General features: G+C 53.3%; 1 protein-coding gene across 1 annotated transcript; it reads right to left on the bottom strand.

Moving 5' to 3' along the window:
- Positions 1 to 337: 337 nt before the first annotated feature.
- On the bottom strand, positions 338 to 15,659 carry LOC128949428 (leucine-rich repeat LGI family member 4-like; the record flags this gene model as incomplete). Its single annotated transcript, XM_054294288.1, has 4 exons — positions 338 to 640; positions 7,288 to 7,787; positions 9,341 to 9,505; positions 15,551 to 15,659. Coding segments are annotated over 4 exons (1,077 nt in total), but the record flags the coding sequence as incomplete, so codon positions are not given.
- Positions 15,660 to 16,955: the final 1,296 nt, after the last annotated feature.

Genomic DNA, 16,955 nt, shown 5'->3' on the forward strand with positions numbered 1-16,955 from the left:
TGGCCACCATCCCCACGTCCCTCCAGACGTCCCCACGATGTCCCCTAGGTGCCGACGTCCTCGGTGACGCGGCCGTCCCCACGATGTCCCCACGATGTCCCCAGATGTCCCCAGGTGTCCCTAGGTGCCGACGTCCTCGGTGACGTGCGCGTAGATCTGGCCGTCCCCACGATGTCCCCAGATGTCCCCGGGTGTCCCCGGGTGTCCCTAGGTGCCGACGTCTTTGGTGACACGGCTGTCCCCAGACGCGTTCCCAGGTGTCCCCAGCCGTCCCCATCTCCACAACGTCGTGGTGGCCACCGTCCCCGCGTCCCTCCAGACGTCCCCACGACGTCCCCTAGGTGCCGACGTCCTCGGTGACGTGGGCGTAGATCTGCGTGGCGCCCTTGAAGCTGGTGGCCAGCAGGAAGTGCCGGCGCGCGGCGGCGACGGGGACGAAGGCGCGGGGCGCGGGCGCGGGCAGCTCCTGCCGCGGCTCCAGGCGCCCGTCCCTGCCCGGGGCCAGCACCCGGCTCGGCGCGAAGTCGTTGCCCAGCAGGACCAGGCGGCGCCCGGCCAGGAGCAGCGGCTGGAACACCAGGGAGCCGCGCGCCGGCACCGCCTGCACCTCGCGGAACATCCAGCCCTCCCAGCGCATCACCTGCCGCGGCATGGGGGCGTCATGGGGTGGTGGTGGGACCGTGGGGTGGTGGTGGGACCAGGGGGTGGTGGTGGGACCATGGGGTGGGTGGTGGGACCAGGGGATGGTGGTGGGACCAGGGGATGGTGGTGGGACCATGGGATGGTGGTGGGACCGTGGGGTGGTGGTGGGACCATGGGGTGGTGGTGGGACCGTGGGGTGGTGGTGGGACCATGGGGTGGTTCAGTTGGGTTGGGTTGGGTTGGGTTGGGTTGGAGCCCTCCCAGCGCATCACCTGCCGCGGCATGGGGGCGTCATGGGGTGGTGGTGGGACCATGGGGTGGTGGTGGGACCGTGGGGTGGGTGGTGGGACCATGGGATGGTGGTGGGGTCAGGGGATGGATGGTGGGACCATGGGATGGTGGTGGGACCATGGGATGGTTCAGTTGGGTTGGGTTGGGTTGGGTTGGGTTGGGTTGGAGCCCTCCCAGCGCATCACCTGCCGCGGCATGGGGGCGTCATGGGGTGGTGGTGGGACCAGGGGATGGTGGTGGGACCATGGGATGGTGGTGGGACCAGGGGATGGTGGTGGGACCATGGGATGGGTGGTGGGACCATGGGGTGGTTCAGTTGGGTTGGGTTGGGTTGGGTTGGAGCCCTCCCAGCGCATCACCTGCCACGGCATGGGGGCGTCATGGGATCGGTGGTGGGACCATGGGGTGGTGGTGGGACCATGGGGTGGGTGGTGGGACCATGGGATGGTGGTGGGGTCATGGGATGGGTGGTGGGACCATGGGATGGTGGTGGGACCATGGGATGGTTCAGTTGGGTTGGGTTGGGTTGGGTTGGGTTGGGTTGGAGCCCTCCCAGCGCATCACCTGCCGCGGCATGGGGGCGTCATGGGGTGGTGGTGGGACCAGGGGATGGTGGTGGGACCATGGGATGGTGGTGGGACCAGGGGATGGTGGTGGGACCATGGGATGGGTGGTGGGACCATGGGATGGGTGGTGGGACCATGGGATGGGTGGTGGGACCATGGGGTGGTTCAGTTGGGTTGGGTTGGGTTGGGTTGGAGCCCTCCCAGCGCATCACCTGCCACGGCATGGGGGGGTCATGGGATCGGTGGTGGGACCATGGGGTGGTGGTGGGACCATGGGGTGGGTGGTGGGACCATGGGATGGTGGTGGGGTCATGGGATGGGTGGTGGGACCATGGGGTGGTGGTGGGACCATGGGATGGTGGTGGGACCATGGGATCGGTGGTGGGACCATGGGATGGTTGGGTTGGGTTGGGTTGCAGCCCTCCCAGCGCATCACTTGCCCACCAGGTGGATCATGAGATGGTGGTGGGACCATGGGATGGGTGGTGGGACCATGACATCAGTGGTGGGGTCATGGGATGGTGGTGGGACCATGGGGTGGTGGTGGGGTCATGGGTTGGGTTGGGTTGGGTTGGGTTGGGTTGGTTTGGTTGGGTTTGGTTGAGTTGGGTTGGTTTGGTTGAGTTGGGTTGGGTTGGGTTGGGTTGGGTTGGGTTGAGTTGGGTTGGGTTGAGTTGGGTTGGGTTGGGTTGGGTTGGGTTGGGTTGGGTTGGGTTGAGTTGGGTTGGGTTGGGTTGGGTTGGGTTGGGTTTGGTTGGGTTGGGTTGGGTTGGGTTTGGTTGGGTTGGGTTGGTTGGGTTGGTTTGGTTGGGTTGGGTTGGGTTGGGTTGGGTTGAGTTGGTTTGGTTGGTTTGGTTGGGTTGGTTTGGTTTGGTTGGGTTTGGTTGGGTTGGAGCCCTCCCAGTGCATCACCTGGACATGGCAGGTGGGGTTTGGGGTCATGGGGTCAGTGGTGGGACCATGAGATGGGTGATGGGGTCATGGGATGGTGGTGGCACCATGGCATGGTTGGGTCCATTGGGTTGGGTTGGGTTGGGTTGGTTGGGTTGGGTTATGTGGAGTTGGGTTGGGTGGGGTTGGAGCCCTCCCAGCACCACCACCCACCTGCACAGGGGTCAGGGGGTCACAGGTGGCTCACGTGACCCCAGGTGGCCCCCGTGGCCGTGTGGTGACCATCATGACCATGGTGGCCCCACATGACCCTGGTGACCCCCCTTGAGCACGTGATCTTAATGGAACCCCATGACCCCATGACCCTGATGGACCTCCACGACCATGATGGAATCCCAAAACCCCATGACCATGATGGACCCCCATAACCGCATGACCCTGCTGACCCTCCATGACCGCATGGCCTTGATGGAACCCCATGACCCCATGACCTTGATGGAACCCCAAAACCCCACAACCATGATGGAACCCCAAAACCCCATGACCCGGGTTACCTCCCATGACCACATGGCCTTGATGGACCCCCAAAACCCCATGACCCTGCTGATCCTCCATGACCACATGGCCTTGATGGACCCCCATAACCCCATAACCCTGATGGACCCCCACAGCTACATGATCCTGGTTACCTCCCATGATCTTGATGGACCCCCATAACCACATGACCTTGATGAACCCCATAACTCCATGACCCTGCTGACCCACCATGACCCTGATGGACCTCCATAACCCCATAACCCTGGTGGACCCCCATAACCACATGACCCTGATAGACCTTCATAACGACATGGCCTTGATGGAACTCCATAACCCCATGACCCTGATGGACCCCCATGACCCCATAACCATGATGGACCCCCATAACCGCATGGCTTTGATGGACCCCCATAACCTCATGACTCCATGACCTTGATGGACCCCCATAACCTCACGACCCTGATGGACCCCCATAACCCCATGACTCCATGACCTTGATCGGCCCCCATAACCACATAACCCCATGACCCTGATGGAACCCCATCACCACGTGACCGTGATGGAACTCCATAACCCCATGATCCTGCTGACCTACCATGACCTTGATGTACCCCCATAACCTCATGACCTTGATGGACCCTGAGGACCTTGATGGACCCCCATGACCCTGATGGAGCCCCACGACCTTGCTGACCCTCAATAACCACATGGCCTTGATGGAACCTCATAACCCCATGACCTCATGACCATAATGGACCCCCATAACCACATAAACCCATGACCTTGATGGACCCTCATAACCACCATAACCCCATAACTCTGATGGACCTCCATAACCCCATGATCCTGCTGACCCAATTTGACCTTGATGGACCCCCATAACCACATGACCATGATGGAACCCGTAACCACATGGCCTTGATGGAACCCCATGAACTTGATGGAACCCCATAACCTCATGACTCCATGACCTTGATGGAACTCCATCACCACATGATCCTGATGGACCCCCATAACCACATAACCTTGATGGACCCCCATAACCCCATGGCCTTGATGGAACCCCATTACCCCATGACTCCATGACCTTGATCGACCCCCATAACCACATCACCCCATAACCCTGATGGAACCCCATCACAACATGACCATGATGGAACCCCATAACCTCATGACCCTGATGGACCCCATGAGCCTGATGGATCCCCATAACCACATGACTATGATGGAACCCATAACCTCATGACCTTGATGGAACCCCATGACCCTGATGGAACCCCATAACCCCATAGCCTCCATGGAACCCCATAACCCTATGACCGTGGTTACCCCTCATGATCTTGATGGACCTCCATAACCCCATAACCACGATGGACCTCCATAACTCCATGATCTTGATGGAAACCCCACAACCCCATAACCATGATGGACCTCCATAACTCCATGATCCCATAACCATGATGGAACTCCATAACCCCATGATCCCATAAGCGTGATGGACCCCCATAACCCCATGACCCTGATGGACCCCAGAACCTCATAACCCCATGGCCTTCATGGAAACACCACACCCTCATGACTCCATGACCTTGATCGACCTCCATAACCACATCACCCCATAACCCTGATGGACCCCCATAACCACATGACCCTGATAGACCTCCATAACCCCATGACCCTGATGGAACCCCATAACTCCATGACCCTGATGGACCCCCATAACCCCATGACCCTGATGGAACCCCATAACTCCATGACCCTGCTGACCTAACATGACCCTGATGGACCTCTATAACCACATGACCTTGATGGACCCCGAGGACCTTGATGGACCCCCATGACCCTGATGGAGCCCCATAACCACATGACCATGATGGACCCCCATAACCCCATAACCATGATGGACCCCCATAACCCCATGACTTTGATGGAAACCCCATAACCACATGATCCTGATGGAGCCCCATAACCACATAACCTTGATGGAACCCCATGACCCCATAACCATGATGGACCTCCATAACCCCATGACCCTGATGGACCCCCATAACCCTGATGGAACTCCATGGCCCCATAACCTTGATGGACCTCCATGATCCCATGACCATGATGGACACCCGTAACTCCATAACCTTGATGGACTCCCATGACCTTGATGGACCCCCATAGCCCCATGGCCTTGATGGAACCCCATAACCTCATGACTCCATTACCTTGATCGACCCCCATAACCACATGACCCCATGACCCTGATGGAACCCCATGACCCTGACAGACCCCCATGACCCTGATGGAACTCCATGGCCCCATAACCTTGATGGACCTCCATGATCCTATGATCCTGATGGACCCCCAAAACCACAAGACCCTGATGGAACCCCATGACCCCAGTGAACCTCCATGACCTTCATGAACCCTGATAACCACATGACCCTGATGGAACCCCATAACCCCATAACCATGATGGACCTCCATAACTCCATGACCTTGATGGAACTCCATAACCCCATAACCCTGATGGACCCCTGTAACCCCATGACCTTGATGGAACCCCATAACCACATGACCATGGTTACCCCCCATGATCTTGATGGACCTCCATAACCACATCACCCATGACCTTGACAGAACTCCATGATCCCATGACCCTGATGGATCCCCATAACCCCATGACCATGATGGACCTCCATAACTCCATGATCCCATAACCATGATGGAACTCCATAACCTCATGACCTTGATGGAAACCCCATAACCCCATAACCATGATGGACCCCCATAACCCTGTGATCCCATAACCATGATGGAACCCCATAACCCCATGACCCTGACGGACCCCCATAACCCCATAACCATTATGGACCCCCATAACCCCATGACCCTGGTGGACCTTCATAACCCCATGATCCTGCTGACCTAACATGACCTTGATGGACCCCCATAACCACATGACCATGATGGAACCCGTAACCACATGACCTTGATGGAACCCCATGACCCTGATGGAGCCCCATCACCACATGATCCTGATGGACCCCCATAACCCCATAACCTTGATGGACCGCCATAACCACATGGCCTTGATGGAACCCCATAACCCCATGACTCCATGACCTTGATCGACACCCAGAACCACATGACCCTGATGGACCCCCATAACCCCATGATCCTGCCGACCCACCATGACCTTGATGGACCCCCATGACCCTGATGGACCCCCATAATCCCATGACCATGATGGAACCCATAACCTCATTATCTTGATGGAACTCCATAACCACATCACCATGATGGACCTCTGTAACCCCATAACCATGATGTACCCCCATGACCCTGATGGACCCCCACAACCCCATGACCTTGATGGACCCCCATAACCCCATGACCTTGATGGACCCCCATAACCCCATAACCATGATGGACCCCCATAACCCTGACGGAACTCCATAACCCCATAACCATGATGGACCCCCATAACCCCATAACCCCATAACCCTGATAGACCCCCATAACCCCATGACCCTGACGGACCCCCATAACCCCAAAACTCTGATGGACCCCCATAACCCCATAACCATGATGGACCCCCATAACCCTGACGGAACTCCATAACCCCATAACCATGATGGACCCCCCATGACCCCATAACCCCATAACCATGATGGAACCCCATAACCCTGATAGACCTCGATAACCCCATGACCCTGACGGACCCCCATAACCCCATAACCCTGATGGACCCCCATAACCCCATAACCCTGATGGACCCCCATAACCCCATAACCCTGATGGACCCCCATAACCCCATGACCCTGATGGAACCCCATAACCCCATAACCCTGATGGACCCCCATAACCCCATAACCCTGATGGACCCCCATAACCCCATAACTCTGATGGACCCCCATAACCCCATAACCCTGATGGACCCCCATAACCCCATGACCTTGATGGACCCCCATAACCCCATAACCATGATGGAATGATGGACCCCCATAACCCCATAACCCTGATGGACCCCCATAACCCCATAACCCTGATGGACCCCCGTAACCCCATGACCCTGACGGACCCCCGTAACCCCAAACCCTGATGGACCCCCGTAACCCCATAACCCTGACGGACCCCCGTAACCCCAAACCCTGATGGAACCCCATAACCCCATAACCCTGATGGACCCCCATAACCTCATAACCCTGATGGACCCCCACAACCCCATAACCCTGATGGACCCCCACAACCCCATAACCCTGATGGACCCCCATAACCCCATAAGCATGATGGACCCCCATAACCCCATAACCCTGATGGACCCCCACAACCTCAATGAACCCCCACCCCCACCCCCGCCGTTCCTCACCTTGGCGTCCCCGAGGAACCGGGTGAGGCACAGGAACACGTTCCCCTCCAGGCTGAAGTGCTTGGCGGCGTAGACGTCGGGCACGTGCGGGATGTCCGTGTGCGGCGCGAAGCCGCCGGCGCCCCACAGGAACACCTGGGGCCTCCTGGCGGCGCCGCAGGCCACCAGCGCCGCGCGGCCGCCCAGCTCCAGGAACTCCAGGTGCGTGTCGCGCCGCCACGGCCGCAGCGCCTGCGCCGGGTAGAAGGCTCCGGAGGCCCAGCGGAACACGGTGGAGGCGCCGCCCTTGGAGCTGTCGGCCACGCCCAGGTAGAGGCGGCCGCCCAGGCGCGCCGAGGTGACGGCGTGGGGACGGCGCAGGCGGCCCTGGCCCAGGGACTGGTGGCGCACGAAGGACGAGCCCGAGCGGCGCCACACCCAGGAGCCGCCGCGCAGCTGGGCCACCACCAGGAACAGCGTGTCGCCCACCACCACCGGGTGGCAGGACACCGGGGACGAGCCTGGAGGGGACAGTGGGGACGTTAGTGAGGACCTTTGAGACCCTGGGGACACTGGGTACATTGGAGATGTTGGGGGCACTGGGAACATTGGGGACATTGGAGATGTTGGGGTGATGGGACCTTGGGACACTGGAAGCCTTGAGGACATTGGAGATGTTGGGGTGATGGGGACATTGAGGAGCTTGGGGACATTGGAGATGTCGGGTTGATGGGACATTGGGGACATTGGAGATGTTGGTGTGATGGGACATTGGGGACCTTGGAGATGTTGGGGTGATGGGACCTTGGGGACATTGGAGATGTCGGGGTGATGGGACATTGGGGACATTGGAGATGTTGGGGACCTTGGGGACATTGGGGACATTGGAGATGTTGGGGTGATGGGGCCTTGGGGACATTGGAAATGTTGGGGACCTTGGGGACATTGGGGACATTGGAGATGTTGGGGTGATGGGACCACACCCAGGAGCCGCTGCGCAGCTGGGCCACCACCAGGAACAGCGTGTCGCCCACCACCACCGGGTGGCAGGACACCGGGGATGGGCCTGGGGGAGAGGGGACACGAGGGAGGACCTTTGAGACCTTGGGGACACCGGGGACATTGGAGATGCTGGTGTGATGGAGACCTTGGGGACCTTGGAGATGTTGGAGTGATGGCGACCTTTGGGACACTGGAAGCCTTGAGGACATTGGAGATGTTGGGGTGATGGGGACATTGGAGATGTTGGGGACACAGGAGATGTTGGGGACACTGGAGATGTTGGGGACACTGCAGATGTTGGGGACACTGCAGATGTTGGGGACATTGGAGATGTTGGGGACACTGCAGATGTTGGGGACACTGCAGATGTTGGGGACATTGCAGATGTTGGGGACACTGCAGATGTTGGGGACACTGCAGATGTTGGGGACACAGGAGATGTTGGGGACACTGCAGATGTTGGGGACACTGCAGATGTTGGGGACAGGAATTTTCCCCCCAATTTCTCTCACCATTGGCCACGCTCTGAGCCCGGAACCTCCCCCTCATTTTCCCTTTTGTTTTTCCCCATCATTTCCCCATTTTTTCCCATTTCCCCCCTGGTTTTCCCCATTTTTCCCCATTTTTTCCCCATTTTTTCCCAATTTTTGGCCGATTTGCCCCCAATGTTTAAATTTTTCCATTTTTCCCAATTTCCCCGATTTTCCCCCCATTTCTCTCACCATTGACCACACTCTGAGCCCAGAACCTCCCCCGAGCTGCTCCCACTCCCATTCCATTTTCGCCCATTTTTTCCCATTTTTTTGCGGTTTTTTTTCCCCGTTTTTTCCCCAAATTTTCCTGTTTTTTCCATTTTTTTCCTTTTTTCCCAATTTCCCCATTTTTCCCCAATTTCTCTCACCATTCACCACGCTCTGAGCCCGGAACCTCCCCCTCATTTTCCCTTTGTTCTCCCCATTATTTCCCCATTTTTTCCCATTTTTTTGCCGATTTTTTCCCCGTTTTTTCCCCAAATTTCCCTTTTTTTTTCATTTTTCCCAATTTCCCGGTTTTTCCCCCCAATTTCTCTCACCGTTCACCACGCTCTGAGCCCGGAACCTCCCCCCGAGCTGGTCCCACTCGAGCAGGGCGCAGGCGCCGAGCTCCGGCTGCGCCACGAACACCCAGGGGTGGCCCCCGAGGGACGCGGAGGCGGCGCCCAGGGACGAGAACGGCAGCGTCTGGAACGGCCGCAGCTCTGGGGGGAAAAACGGGGAATTTGGTAAAAACGGGGAAATTTGGGGAAAAATGGGGAAAAAATTGGTTTAAAGTGGGGGAAAATTGGTTAAAAATGGAAAATATTGGGATTCTGTAGAGGATGGAACGGGCGCGGCTCTGGGGACACAAAATGGGAACAAAAATCTGAAAATCTGGATAAAAATGGGAAAATTTGGAGTTTTTCACATCAAAATTTGGTTAAAAATGGGAAAAAATTGGTTAAAAATGGGAAAAATTGGGATTCCTGAGAGGCCGGAACGGCCGCAGCTCTGGGGACAGAAATTGGGGACACAAAATGGGGACATTGGGGACACGGGCGAAAATGGCAAAGTCTGAAATGGACGCAGTTCTGGGGAGAAAAACGGGAAATTTGGGTAAAAATGGGAAAATCTGGAGTTTTTCACACGAAAATCCGGTTAAAAATGGAAAAATTTGGTTAAAAATGGGAAAATTTGGGGAAATTGGGGATTCTTCAGAGGCTGGAATGGCCGCAGCTCTGGGGACACAAAAATGGGGATAAAAATGGGAAAATTTGGTAAAAAATGGGGAAATTTGGGGAAATTTGGGATTTTTTAGAGGCTGGAACGGCCGCGGCTCTGGGGACACAAAACGGGGACAGAAAGTGGAAACAAAAATTGGAAAATTTGGAGTTTTTTCACATCAAAATTGGTTTAAAAATTGGGAAATTTGGGGAAATTTGGGATTCCAGAGAGGATGGAACGGCCGCCGCTCTGGGGACACAAAATGGGGACAGAAAGTGGGAAACAAAAATTGGAATATTTGGAGTTTTTTCACATCGAAATTTGGTTTAAAGTGGGGGAAAATTGGTTAAAAATGGGAAAAATTGGGATTCTGTAGAGGCTGGAATGGCCACAGCTCTGGGGACACAAAATGGGAACAAAAATCTGAAAATTTGGATAAAAATGGGAAAATTTGGTTAAAAATGGGGGAAAAAATGGGAAATTTTGTAAAAAATGGGGAAATTTGGTTAAAAATGGGGAAAAATTTGGGGAAATTGGGGATTCTTGGGAGGCTGGAACGGCCGCAGCTCTGGGGACACAAAATGGGGACAGAAATTGGGGACATTGGGGACATTGGGGACATTGGGGACATTGGGGACACGGAGGCTGCGCCCAGGGACGAGAACAGGAGCGTCTGGAACGGACGCAGCTCTGGGGGAAAAACGGGGAATTTGGTAAAAACGGGGAAATTTGGGGAAAAATGGGGAAAAAATTGGTTTAAAGTGGGGGAAAATTGGTTAAAAATGGGAAAAATTGGGATTCTGTAGAGGATGGAACGGCCGCGGCTCTGGGGACACAAAATGGGAACAAAAATCTGAAAATCTGGATAAAAATGGGAAAATTTGGAGTTTTTCACATCAAAATTTGGTTAAAAATGGGAAAATTTGGGGTTCTTGATAGACTGGAATGGCCGCAGCTCTGGGGACACAAACTGGGGACAAAAATGGGAAAATTTGGTTAAAAATGGGGAAATTTGTTTAAAATGGGAAAATTTGGAGTTTTTCACACCAAAATCTGGTTAAAAATGGGGAAATTTGGGGAAATTTGGGGAAATTTGGGATTCTTGGGAGGCTGGAACGGACGCAGCTCTGGGGGAAAAACGGGGAATTTGGTAAAAATGGGGAAATTTGGGTAAAAATGGGGAAATTTGGTTTAAAATGGGGAAAAAATTGGTTTAAAGTGGGGGAAAATTGGTTAAAAATGGGAAAATTTGGGATTCCTGAGAGGCTGGAACGGGCGCAGCTCCGGGGACACAAAATGGGGACAGAAAGTGGGAACAAAAATTGGAAAATTTGGAGTTTTTTCACATCAAAATTGGTTTAAAAATTGGGAAATTTGGGGAAATTTGGGATTCCGGAGAGGCTGGAACGGCCGCAGCTCTGGGGACAGAAATTGGGGACACAAAATGGGGACATTGGGGACACGGACGAAAATGGCAAAGTCTGAAATGGACGCAGTTCTGGGGAGAAAAACGGGAAATTTGGGTAAAAATGGGAAAATCTGGAGTTTTTCACACGAAAATCCGGTTAAAAATGGAAAAATTTGGTTAAAAATGGGAAAATTTGGGGAAATTGGGGATTCTTCAGAGGCTGGAATGGCCGCAGCTCTGGGAACACAAAAATGGGGATAAAAATGGGAAAATTTGGTAAAAAATGGGGAAATTTGGGGAAATTTGGGATTTTTTAGAGGCTGGAATGGCCGCAGCTCTGGGGACACAAAATGGGGACAAAAATGGGAAAATTTGGGGAAATTTGAGAAAATTTGGGATTCCTGAGAGGCTGGAACGGACGCAGCTCTGGGGACACTGAGGACACAAAATGGGGACAAAAATGGGAAAATTTGGAGTTTTTCACATCAAAATTTGGTTAAAAATGGGAAAATTTGGGGAAATTTAAGAGAATTTGGGGTTCTTGGGAGGCTGGAACGGCCGCAGCTCTGGGGACACAAAATGGGGACAGAACGTGGGAAACAAAAATTGGAATATTTGGAGTTTTTCACATCGAAATTTGGTTTAAAGTGGGGGGAAATTGGTTTAAAATGGGGGAAAATTGGTTAAAAATGGGAAAAATTGGGATTCCTGAGAGGCTGGAACGGGCGCAGCTCTGGGGACACAAAATGGGGACAAAAATGGGAAAATTTGGAGTTTTTCACACCAAAATTTGGTTAAAAATGGGAAAATTTGGGAAAATTTTGGATTCTTTAGAGACTGGAACGGCCACAGCTTTGGGGACACAAAAATGGGGAAAAAATGGGAAAATTTGGGTTAAAAATGAAAAAATTTGGGGAAATTTGGGGAAATTGGGGATTCCTGAGAGGCTGGAACGGCCGCAGCTCTGGGGACACAAAATGAGGGGAAAAATGGGAAAATTTCATTAAAAATGGGAAAATTTGGAGTTTTTCACATCAAAATTTGGTTTAAAATGGGGGGCAAAAAATGGGAAATTTGGGTAAAAATGGGAAAATCTGGAGTTTTTCACACGAAAATCCGGTTAAAAATTTTTTACCCTCAAATCCCCATTCCCACCCCTAAATTCCCCATTTTTTGACCTTAAACCACCAAATTTTCACCTCCCAGTGCCCCCCCAGGCCCTCCCAGTCCAAACCAGTACAACCCAGTATATCCCAGTATAACCCAGTCCCATTTCCAGCCCTAAAATTCCCATTTTTAACCCCTAAAATCCCCATTTTCCCCCCTAAAATTTCCATTTTTAACCCTTAAATCCCCGGATTTTCCCCCCCAGTCCCTCCCAGTATAACCCAGTCCCAATTTCCCCTCTAAAACTCCAATTTTTAACCCTAAAATCCCCAACTTTTTGACCTAAAACCACCGAATTTTCACCTCCCAGTATATCCCAGTCCCTCCCAGTCCGTCCCAGTCCCTCCCAGTGTAACCCAGTCCCATTTTTAACCCCTAAACCCCCATTTTTAACCTTTAAATCCCCATTTTTCCTCCTGAATTCCCCAATTTTAACCCTAAAACCCCCGGATTTTCTACCCCAGTCCCTCCCAGTTTGTCCCAGTACAAACCAGTCCCTTCCAGTCCCGTTTTCCCCTCTAAACCCCTCAATTTTAACCCTTAAATCCCCTTCTTTTGACCCAAAACCACCAAATTTTCACCTCCCAGTCCCTCCCAGTATGTCCCAGTCCCATTTTTAACCCCTAAATCCCCAATTTAACCCTTCAATCCCCATTTCCCCCCTAAAATCCCCATTTTTAACCCTCAAACCCCCGGATTTTTCCCTCCCAGTTCCCTCCCAGTATAACCCAGTACAAACCAGTGTAACCCAGTCCCATTTCCACCCCTCATATCCCCATTTTAACCCTAAAATCCCCATTTTTTAACCCTAAACCCACCAAATTTTCACCTCCCAGTCCCTCCCAGTACAAACCAGTTTGTCCCAGTCCCTCCCAGTCCCATTTTCCCCTCTGAAACCTCAATTTTTAACCCTTAAATCCCCATTTTTAACCCTAAAAATCCCCATTTTTAACCCTAAAATCCCCATTTTTAACCCTAAAATCCCCATTTTTTGACCTAAAACCACCAGATTTTCACCTCCCAGTCCCTCCCAGTCCAAACCAGTACAACCCAGTATATCCCAGTAAAACCCAGTGCCATTTTTAACCCTTCACTCCCCATTTCCACCCCTCAAATCCCCTTTGTTTGACCTAAAACCGCCAAATTTTCTCCCCCCAGTACAAACCAGTGCATCCCAGTTCCCTCCCAGTTTGTCCCAGTTCCCTCCCAGTACAACCCAGTCCCATTTCCACCCCTAAATCCCCATTTTTAACCCTAAAATCCCCATTTTTAACCCTAAAATCCCCATTTTTTAACCCTAAAACCACCAAATTTCCACCTCCCAGTCCCTCCCAGTCCATCCCAGTATAACCCAGTCCCTGCCAGTCTCATTTTCCCCTCTAACCCCCCAAATTTTAACCCTTAAATCTCCATCTTTAACCCTAAACCCCCCCGGATTTTCTCCCCCCAGTATAAACCAGTCCCTCCAGTCCATCCCAGTGTAACCCAGTCCCATTTTCCCCTCTAAAAATCCCAGGTTTTAACCCTAAAATCCCCAGATTTTTTCCCTTTAGTCCCTCCCAGTCCATCCCAGTCAAAACCAGTTTGTCCCAGTATAACCCAGTTCCCTCCCAGTCCCATTTTCCCCTGTAAAATCCCCATTTTTAACCCTTCAATCCCCAATTTTTAACCCTAAAATCCCAGGATTTTCTCCCCCCAGTCCCTCCCAGTTCCCTCCCAGTTTGTCCCAGTTCCCTCCCAGTATAACCCAGTCCCATTTTTAACCCCTAAATCCCCATTTTTAACCCTTAAATCCCCATTTCCCCCCTAAAACCCCCGGATTTTTCCCTCCCAGTCCCTCCCAGTGTAACCCAGTCCCATTTTAACCCCTAAAATCCCCATTTTTAACCCTTCAATCCCCATTTTTAACCCTAAAATCTCCCTTTTTGGACCTCAAACCACCAGATTTTCACCTCCCACCCCATCCCAGTCCAAACCAGTCCCTCCCAGTACATCCCAGTCCCATTTTAACCCCTAAATCCCCATTTTTCCCCCTAAAATTGCCATTTTTAACCCTTCAATCCCCATTTTCCCCCCTAAAATCCCCGATTTTAACCCTCGAACCCCCGGATTTTTCCCCGCAGTCCCTCCCAGTCCCTCCCAGTCCCTCCCAGTATATCCCAGTGCCATTTTTAACCCTTAAATCCCCTTTTTTCCCCCCCTAAAAGCCCCATTTTTAACCCCAAAATCCCCGGATTTCCCCCCCCCCCAGTCCCTCCCAGTCTGTCCCAGTCCATCCCAGTACAAACCAGTCCCATTTTCCCCATAAAAACTCCAATTTTTAACCCTTCAATCCCCATTTTCCCCCTAAAATCCCCATTTTTAACCATTAAACCCTCCCAGTCCCTCCCAGTATAACCCAGTTTCATTTTAACCCTTCAATCCCCATTTTCAACCCCCAAACCCCCGGATTTTCCCTCCCAGTCCCCCCCAGTCCCTACCAGTCCCTCCCAGTATATCCCAGTCCCTCCCAGTCCCCCCCAGTCCCTCCCAGTCCCATTTTTAACCCTTCAATCCCCGATTTTAACCCCCGAACCCCCGGATTTTCCCTCCCAGTCCCTCCCAGTATAGCCCAGTATAACCCAGTCCCATTTTTAACCCTTCAATCCCCGATTTTAACCCTTCAATCCCCATTTTTAACCCTTCAATCCCCATTTTTAACCCTTCAATCCCCGATTTTAACCCCCAAACCCCCGGATTTTCCCTCCCAGTCCCCCCCAGTCCCTCCCAGTCCCTCCCAGTCTCTCCCAGTATAACCCAGTCCCCCCCAGTCCCTCCCAGTCCCATTTTTAACCCTTCAATCCCCGATTTTAACCCTTCAATCCCCATTTTTAACCCTTCAATCCCCATTTTTAACCCTTCAATCCCCGATTTTAACCCCCGACCCCCCGGGTTTTCCCCCCCAGTCCGTCCCAGTCCCTCCAGTTACCGTGCCGCAGGCACTGGAGCTGCTGGGGGCGGAGCTGCGCCAGGGCCACGCCCGTGTGGGGGAGGGGCTCCCGGCAGCGGCCCTCGGGGGGGGAGGGGCGGGCGCGGCCCCAGGCCAGGAGCCAGCGCAGGGCGCAGTCGCAGCGCAGGGGGTTCCCCCGCAGGTCCCTGCACAAAAATGGCACAAAGGTGGCACCGAGTGGCACCGAATGGCACCGAAGTGACAAAAAGTGGCATTAAAGTGGCAAAAAGCGCCACCAAATGGCACCAAAGTGGCATCAAAGTGACAAAAATGGCCCCAAAGTGGCACTAAGTGGCACCAAATGGCACCGAAGTGGCATCAAAGTGACAAAAATGGCCCCAAAGTGGCACTAAGTGGCACCAAATGGCACCGAAGTGGCATCAAAGTGACAAAAATGGCCCCAAAGTGGCAAAAAGCGCCACCAAATGGCACCGAAGTGGCATCAAAGTGACAAAAATGGCCCCAAAGTGGCAAAAAGCGCCACCAAATGGCACCGAAGTGGCATCAAAGTGACAAAAATGGCCCCAAAGTGGCACTAAGTGGCACCAAATGGCACCCAAGTGGCACCGAAGTGTCATTAGATGTCACCAGGGGGTGCCAGGTGGCGCTAAGTGGCATTAGAGTGGCACTAAATGGCATTGAAGTGGCAAAAAGTGGCGCCAAGTGGCACCAAATGGCACCAGAGTGGCACCAAATGGCACCAGAGTGGCACCAAGTGGCACCAAATGGCACCAAATGGCATTAAAGTGGGGTACCAAATGGAACCAAATGGCACCAGAGTGGCACCAAATTGCACCAAATGGCACCAAGTGGCACCAAATGGCACCAGAGTGGCACCAAGTGGCACCAAATGGCACCAAATGGCATTAAAGTGGTACCAAATGGAACCAAGTGGCACCAAATGGCACCAGAGTGGCACCAAGTGGCACCAAATGGCATTAAAGTGCCAAAAAGCGGCACCAAAGTGGCATCAAAGGGGTGCCAAGGCGTGCCAAGGGGTGCCAGGTGGCACCAAAGTGGCATTAAAGTGGCGCCAAGAGGCACTAAATGACATTAGAGTGGCACCAGGTGGCACCAAAGTGACAAAAACGGCACCAAACGGTGACGGGTGGCCCCAAATGGCACCAAAGCGGCACCGAAGGGACAAAAAGTGGCACCAAGTGGCGCCAAAGTGGCACCAAGTGTCACCCAGGTGGCACCAAAGTGGCACTAAAGGGCAAAAGGTGGCACTAAGTGGCATTAAAGTGGCACCAGGTGGCACCAGAGTGGCACCAAATGGCACCAAAGCGTCACCAGGGGGTGCCAGGTGGCATCAAAGGGGCACTAAATGGCACCCAGGTGGCACCACATGGCACCAGAGTGGCACTGAGTGGCACCAAAGTGG

This window comes from Melozone crissalis, unplaced genomic scaffold (genome assembly GCF_028551555.1).
Source record: "Melozone crissalis strain CALT ecotype California unplaced genomic scaffold, PUWL_Pcris_2 ptg000231l_1, whole genome shotgun sequence".
Classification (NCBI taxonomy): Eukaryota; Metazoa; Chordata; class Aves; order Passeriformes; family Passerellidae; genus Melozone; species Melozone crissalis.